The 8,596-nt window shown below is 40.4% G+C and overlaps 1 protein-coding gene across 1 annotated transcript; it reads right to left on the bottom strand.

Moving 5' to 3' along the window:
- Positions 1 to 488: 488 nt before the first annotated feature.
- Positions 489 to 7,045, bottom strand: LOC126386308 (ATP-dependent RNA helicase DDX19B). The gene is made up of 12 exons (XM_050038564.1): positions 6,836 to 7,045; positions 6,339 to 6,378; positions 6,151 to 6,237; positions 5,876 to 6,011; positions 4,938 to 5,030; positions 4,590 to 4,692; positions 4,289 to 4,403; positions 3,938 to 4,115; positions 3,476 to 3,713; positions 2,912 to 3,074; positions 2,302 to 2,493; positions 489 to 1,622 (listed from the first exon to the last, which is right to left on the bottom strand). Exons 1-12 carry the CDS (start codon positions 6,890 to 6,892, stop codon positions 1,561 to 1,563), a joined length of 1,464 nt encoding a protein of 487 aa, XP_049894521.1. The 5' UTR covers positions 6,893 to 7,045; the 3' UTR covers positions 489 to 1,560.
- Positions 7,046 to 8,596: the final 1,551 nt, after the last annotated feature.

Below are 8,596 nucleotides of genomic sequence, written 5' to 3'. Positions count from 1 at the left end.
AAATACACCAGACATCGCACTGTTTCTATAATTTCCTACAGTCATCCACTGATGAAAGGTTAACTGGTTTAGGCTCACCGTATTCGAAGTGCTGTGTCTGTCAAAATTGAACCTCATGAGGAATGTTTTTTTTTTTTTGCACTTCTTAGAAGTGACAAACTGTCGATAATTCAGTCACACTATTTATTTACCCTAAAAATTGTTTATATATGTACACAAGTACATGTTTTCTATCCATGCGACCATGTTGGAGCAACACAGTGAATCTGATTGGCATAGGTCCTCAAGTCAATTCAGCATTTGGTTTCAAGATAATTCACACATCCTAAAGACGCTCATAATTCAATATATAATCAAAATTTCAAGTGTTAGCCAGAATATTAAGCCCAATGTCTTAGAAACAAAATATGTATATAGTATAATGCACTTGAGGAAGGCATTGCGTTTAGTTTTTTTTTTTTTTTTTTTTTTTAAAACTCACAATCCTTAACAGCACAGTCTAGGTGAAGAATGTAGCTGAGCTTAAGTCAAACTGGAGACCCTGATTGAAAAGATTGTGTGGGACAGTGAGACACAAAGGGAAACTGATCACATAATGGCCACATTTGAATTGAAATGAGGTTTTACGAGACAAATGAAGGAAAAAGAAGACTAATGATTAATGCTCGACAGTGGCGCCAAGCCTGTCCTGATAACAGCCATATGGTTTTTAAAATGATATAAATAACATGCGAGTGAGATGTGTGGTTGGCTGATGATGGATTACTGGCGAAACAGAAATATCTAAATGTCCATGACTTGAAGTTAGTAGTGTATTATCATTCTAGGCAGCCTTTTTTGGCATTTGACTACACACCCTGATGCTAAAGCTGAGGTTAATTCAGGATTAATTTGTCACGTGAATACAGGTTGATAGTATTTGAGAATAGCTATCACAGGTTGATAAGTTTGCATAGACCCTTGAAACCCAACCATCACCATCTCAATAACAATCTTAATGATTTAAACTACCACTCAGAGCAGCATACCCAACTTCACCCTTTGTACTGAGGTTTAGTCGTCACAATAAATGCTGTAATAGTCTACATGATACAGGTACATTCGATTATACTTTGTTCCTTTTAAAATTAAAAACTTTGTGGCACATAAAATGGTTATTTTTCCATTAGGATTTTTTGTGAGTTTCTTTACAGAATAGCTTGTATCATGCCACCACTACAGGCAACACCAAAAAGTGTTTTTCACTCCAAGTGTGTTCAGTAACAGAGTCGACTACGGCTGCTTTTACAGCACCACGATACACAGCGATAAACTCATAGACTTTATTCAAAGGAGTACAAAGAGTGAAATGGGGTATGTACCAGAGACTTACAAAACACTCGTCTGAGAGGAGACATATCCACGTGTAAACATATGTTGTGTTTGTGGTTGTTTTCTCTTTTCTCCGACGGCTAAAAAAATAAAAGCATAAAACACTGTAGGAGCGTACAGTCCTTGGAGAGAGCCAAGAGGGGAGGGGGAGTCGGGCCGGCATCCTTCATGCGATAAACACCGTCCTCTTTAGCTGGCGATTTTCTCGATTTCATCCAGATCATCTGTGTCTAGTTTTTCAATTTTCTTGCCTGCAGAGAGAGAAACCATAGAAAATGGTGGGATTCATTTTAAGGGTTGATATATGGCTGATTACTGAAAGCAACCAATGTCCTGACTGGAGTTTGTTTTTTTTAAGCAACTGTTAAAAGCAATACTTCATTCCCCATGTGACCACTTATATATTGATTAATTAATCTTTTTTAAGTTGAATTCAAGAAGATAACTTTATTTTTCTCACATGCCTACAGGGCCCATGTTTAACAAAGGCGAAATGACATCAAACCATCTGTTTAAAGAATCTCACACAACTCGTAAAGTATTATCGAAGCTCTCTTCAAAGCCAGACTCCTTTGACTTAAACAGTAATTTCACCTCGGGCGCTGCTCGTCTACCGCTGCCTCAATTCTTAATTTTTGAATTTTTCAGTCACCATGGAGGCACAAGAGAAATTTTTTTTTTCTTTTTACGCAATCAACATAGCGTGGGTTGAGTAACTGATATACAAATGGTAATTTGGGACAAAGTATTCCTTTAAGCATAAGCACACGCCACCAAAAACAGAATGAATATACTAATCAACGTGATCCCACTGTTTGTGTGCATAAGAAAGTGTTTGTAACAGCTGCTGAACAAGATCGGAGGACCTCTGGTGAGTGAGTAACCGGATAGGATGAAATACTGGCTGTCGGTCACAGTCAGATGACTTACTGAAGTGCTCCTGGATCCTGTTGAGGATGTTCATGCTCATCTTGCTGTCCACCATGTTGATAGCCAGTCCCCTTTTGCCAAATCGACCTGTGCGTCCGATTCTGTGCAGGTACGTCTCGTTGTCTGGGTTACCGTCCTTGTCTACTGGCAAGTCAAAGTTGATCACCACAGAGACCTGCTCGACGTCGATACCTGAATGTAAGAGAAGTGGAGAAAAGGTAAAATATCACAACAACGAAAAACAATGTACATGGGCAATACTGTAATATTTGTATTTTACTGTTGTGCATCTAACAAATGCATATTTTATTCCACTGCAAAAGGTTTTTAATTTCATATTTCTTATATTTTTCAAGGAAATTTAGCTCCCGTTAAAATGGATCACAACAGTGCAGTGTGCAAGAATTTAAATAGTTTTGTTGTGGTTCTCTACTCCACCATATTAAATTTGAAATGAAAAGATTAATTTAAAGGGTGTTTTTACCCATATCCAACAAACCAGGTTGAAGTAATAGTATTTATTATGGAGAAAATGGGCTTTTCAGTGTATGCAACAGCTTAATAGAAAGTCTTGTTGATTCTGCCCATTGTGATGGCACTTGGTCCTTACCTCGAGCACAAACATTTGTGGTGACCAGGACCTTCTCCTTGCCGTCTCTGAAGCGGTCAATGACGGCAGCCCTCTGCTCCACCTGCATCTCTCCGCTGAGCAGTGCCACCTGGTGGCCCTCTCTGGACAGCTCCCCTGCCAGCCAGCCTGCAGTCTTTCTTGTCTGAATCACACATAGCAAAGTGCTCTCATTACTTCATCTGCAAGCTAGTTGCACAAAGCACCTAATGTGAAAACGCAACTTGGCAAGACTGGGTGATTTACAGGAAGATTCACGGCATGATCAAAACCCTGCGAGTCAAGTGTTGGTAAAATAAACAAACTAATCCAGTAAATCAGCTAGTGCTGCCAAGTTATTTTTCTGACATATGGACACACAGAGAAAAAGCTTTACGACAGCTGCAACAGCAGGTTTGCTGACAGGATCACAGAAGAGGAACTTAGGAAATTTGTATTTCTTTATTCATATTAAAAAACACCTGGATTCCATGTGAGGATCATCGTTTTTACTACACATAATGTATGACAATATAAATTGAATGAGTGTGAAGTGAATTAACTCACATGGCAGAAGATCATGGCCTGGGCGATGGTGATGGCTCCGTAGATGTTACAGAGGGCTTGGAACTTCTCCTCCCTGCTGTTGCACAACACATAGTACTGTTTGATGGTATCTAGCGTCTCCTCCTCTCTCTTCAGCTTGATGATGTTGGGGTCAGGCACGATACGCTGGGCAAAGTTCCACACTGACTCTTCAAACGTGGCTGAGAACAGCAGCATCTGGCAGTTTTTAGGCAACATCCTGTGTGACAGAGAAAAGAGGAGTGAAAGGTTGGTAGATGAAGGTCAAAAGAGATTATAGAAACTCAGCGTGAAAAAACCCAATTTACAAGATAACTGATGCATAATTTAAGTGAACTTCCTTAAGAACATGATACAAATACTCAAGATTTATTCATTTATTTATTTTAGATTTAGACACAAGCACTTCTTCTGTTGGTGTGTGCTAACACTGTTTATTCTGACCTCTGGATGCGGATGCTCTGGTCCTGATGACCCTGTGTGGCGATCATGACGTCGGCCTCGTCCAGCACAAACACCTTTATCTTCTTGGGGTCTATGAACTTGAACTTTCCACACCAGTCCAGCATGGTACCAGGTGTGCCAATAACTATCTGTTCCTGCAGCTTCATGCCCCGCTGCACTGAAACATTTACAAGAAACGGGCTCTCATCAACACACAGGAGCCATCTCTCAGCCACATTTATGCTTTCATCAATAGGAACTACTTAAATAATGAACAGAGTGTAATTTGAAAATATTTTCATGATCTGTTGTAGTGTAGATGTAGTATTGTCGAGAGCAGAGAAGCCTTACATTTATTTCCTCTGATGGCGTAGACTAATTTGACCTCAGGATAGTGTTTGCCCATCTGCTCGATTACCTTGCCAGTCTGAAGTGCCAGTTCATACGTGGGTGACACACACAGGCACTGATGGAGAGGATTGAAATGGGAAAAGGGGATTTAGGAAGCCATAAAAGCTTTCAACATTCAGTTCAAGTTATCAAGGGTAACAACGTGAAAGACGGGTAGGATGAGGTCCTTGGATACTCTGAACAGCATGTCACACATACCAATTGGAGATCTTCTAAAACAGTGAGAGAAGCAAAAACCAACCTGGGGATATCTGTTGTTGGGATCTACATGACTGAGCATGGCCAGGACAAAGGCAGCTGTTTTCCCTGTTCCTGACTGCGACTGGGCAATCAAATTCTGTGGACTGGAAGCAACAAAGAATTAGATCGCAGGCAAAGGTGGCACATTAGTTACTGGTTCCCTTTATTAGTACCTGGTGCCATGGGCTATTATTTTAATCTTACATTTTTAAGTTATTTAAAAGAGGTGTGATTAAGTTAATGTCAAAGTTGTATAGAAACTAGGGTGAAAGATTTCAGTGCGCCTTTGACACATAATGCTTTGCTAGAAGACTCCACAACATTTATGTGCAGTGCAAAATATACTCACGGTTCGGCCAGCATCATAGGTAAGGCAGTCTCCTGGATTTTGGATGGCCGGTTGAAACCCATGCCGTACACGCCCTGAAGCAGCTGTGGTTTGCTGCATGCAGGAGAAAACAGTCAAATGTCACAACTCTGGGAAAGACAGATCTTTTCTAAGGTATCTCATTGCTTTATTTGTGTATACACATTTCAGTGCGGGTATGCTCACGTCTTAAAGGGGAACACCACCTAAGTGAAGAATTCCAATGTGCTATTTCAGTGGCCTAGGAAAACTCAATCAATGATGGCGAACACGAGCTACTCTCTCTCAAAGCCAGAAACCAGAGAAGTAAGTCTTAAACTTGTGATGTTACAGGGTACAAAGTCTGAAGCTGCTCCACAGACAATGGAGTCAAATTTTGTGGATCCACAGAGTTTTATTTTCTTTCTTATAACCAGATTAGCTTTACTGCAATGCAATGTTCTTTGTTGTGAAACAGAAAATATACCCATATACTCAGAACAATCCCCTGACTGCTCTCAGTGTCATCCATTTTTCTCAATTCATTGTCCACAGAGCAGCTCCAGACTTTATACCCTATGTCATGACATCACAAATCTGAGTTTCAGCACTCTAGTTTTTGGATTTGGAAAAAAGTTGCTCTTATCTACTAATATTGTTCATTTCTGCTGATAGATATGGACTGTCTTTGACCATAGGAATAACATGAATTTTAAAAATGGGTGTAGTTCCCCTTTAAAAGATCTACCAGACAAACAGAAGAACTCTCCTGGAGCAGGTATGGATTATGCTCTGAAGGGAACATTTTGGCTCCTCTACCTAATTTCTGCACACACATGCATGTGTCATTGATACTTGATACTGATCAATAATTAATATCTGTTTCCAAAAATATTGTAGGACAACAAGAGAAATAAATGACCAATGACAGATGCACTTACAGCCGCAACTCCTCAAAAGACTTGACAGAGTAGAGCGGAGAGTTGGGATCTTTCTGAAGGACTTCTACTTGATTCGTGTTATTGACCAGATTATTCCGGATCAGCTTGTTCAATAACGACTGCGCCGCTTTGTCCTCTGGAAAAACAGGTTGTGTTGCAGATGAATGTTAGAGCTCAAGACACAACCATGCATATCAATGAAAGGCAATAAAGTATCAGCCAGCCTCGGCAGAGAATGAATATTTTTTGTAGCATGTCACTAAAAAACTGCCCACCTTTGTCATCGTCATCTGTGCCCTTTTCTCCCTCAGCTTCTGACTTTGCAGCTGCACTGCTGGACTCTGTTGCATTTGCAGCCGTGCCTGAAATTATAAAAATGACACTTAGCCTGTATTTGCATTAAAAAAAACATTTTTGGGATTACTGTTTTTCTGACTACTGAATCTTGCTCGCGCATATTTACCATTTTCCTCAGGTTTGTCTTTGATTTGTAGACTACCGATCTGCAAGGAAAAACATAATAAAGTGAAACAGAGTTGTTTAACAGAATAATGCTTGCCATTGTGAGTCAAGACGAGCCCCAGTTTGTGCTTCTCGTGATAACACAAGCTGAGGCTAAATCCCGACCGATTCTTCATCCATAGAGCTATTTTAAAACCTCTTGCATCATTGCTAACCGGCTAACTGCTAAAGCTAGTAACTCATTGAGCACGCAGCTAGTTAAGTTAGCTCTCACGACAAACCACGGCAACCCGGTAGTTTCGTTTTAAAGTTAATAACGTTACAAAGGCAGACTGTCAGCTGAGGCCAATTTATCCACAGCGCTGTCAATAAAGACTGTCTATTGTAAGGAATAAGGCTAAGCAGTTAAGTTTCGTTTACACTGAACCAGTACAGGCCAAAGCATCCTCTAAACATGCTAACAACACGTTAGCTCGTGTTGCGTAAGTTGAGGTTTACCGATTCCGCCGCGGCTTCTTGCTCGTCCACCGCCTGTGCCCAGGAGTCCGTAGCCATTGTGGGTCAGTTTCTTCTTTTGTTATTTCACTCGGAATAACTCAACTGGGTGAACAAGCTCACAGCGAGGAGTCAGTAATGTGAAAGTAACTATTTTCCACAATGGCGTGCCGACACCGATTCTGGGCACCTGTGTACTTGCTCACACGTCCGGGTGGAACGGTAGTGCCACACGATAATAGTTCCCAGCTTATTGAAAGTTCCCATCCGACTAACAAAAAGCAGCGAGTATGACTGACACTTAATGCAAGCTTTGAGCAAATAACGCTAATTAAATTAATTAAAAACTTAGTTTAAACTTTTTTGTTACGATTTAAGAGACTGGGAGCTGAATCTTAAGAAACACTTCTCTACAGCGCCTGTAGGTGGCGCCAAAACGCTCTGCACAGACTCACCCTCCTTGAATACTGTGTATGCACGCCTGTGGAACACACACACACACACACACACACACACACACACACACACACACACAGATACGATAACAAAGGTGATGCAGGTTTTACTGCATACCTAACTAACAACAAAGATAGGTAAAGCTGGATTACCAACAAGCAAACATGGGTAACTTTTTTAAATATTTATTATTATTATTATTATTATTATTATTATTTACAACATTTATAACAAAATAGTGCAGACGATGAATGGAGAAGCACACATAAAACGGATGAACCTAAAAAGGGCAACAGACATAACATAAAAAAAGAACAGACAAAGCAAAGGCAGATGTTAAGGGGTCACTTCAAACAGTTCTAAGTCATTACAGTAATGATATTCAGAAGTTTTTTTCCCTTTCTCTTTTATATGCTTCAGTGACTTGTACTACAAAACTAGCTCTCTCTTATAAACCACTAACAAAAGTTGTGTCTCCATGCATCTGCATTTGTGAATGAAAGAATTTTCCAGAATAAGTAGGGTGCTTAATAAAAGTTCTAATTTTGTACCCTCCCTTAGAATTCTGAATGTGATGTGAAAATATGGGTAACTTCCCCAGGGTCTCAGGCTCATAGGGGCCCAAAGACCCTTGATCAGGGGTGTCCAAACCATTTTGAATAGGGGCTAGATTCAATAATGTGAGAATACCTGGCGGCCAGCTGCTATTTGCATCATATGGGTTACCAAAAATATCCATCCAAATGAGACAAGGCATCTGTTTCATCTTTCAGTGAAAAAGTCTTCAACTTTCCACCCACCTGAAAGCGGCCCTCGTTGTCGACTTTACGCGGCTTTGCTGTGGTCACGTCTGCTATCTAGCAGGAAATATCTGCTGTGAGATAACTGTTGGTTTGCTTGTTTACCACCTGTTTATGAAAACACATTTGCTCTTTTTACACAGAGATCGTGCTACGGCCAATACGAAGTCCCTTCTTTTTGCTGCCTTTGCATTTTTATACATAGAACCAAACACTGGTGGCATCATGCCCCTCTACTGTATGATTTTAGACAGCATCCCAGCATCATGGAAGCAAAACAGACGTGACATGTAACACAACATTGTTAGCCTCTAGTGTGTCGTATGACATATGCATCCTCAGTGTAACAATGGCATTAACATGGCAATAATAATAGTCATTTAGTCCCTTTTATAGGGGGCTGATCTTGTCCTCCGCTCAGAGGGTAAGGAGCTTGTCTTGCCTTGAAGAGGGGCCCTGTTTCAAAATCTAGTCAAACTACCAGTAATATTTTAGTTGATATCATTCT

This window comes from Epinephelus moara, chromosome 24 (genome assembly GCF_006386435.1).
Source record: "Epinephelus moara isolate mb chromosome 24, YSFRI_EMoa_1.0, whole genome shotgun sequence".
NCBI classification, from domain to species: Eukaryota; Metazoa; Chordata; class Actinopteri; order Perciformes; family Serranidae; genus Epinephelus; species Epinephelus moara.
This window is presented reverse-complemented; position numbering and strand designations above follow the sequence as displayed.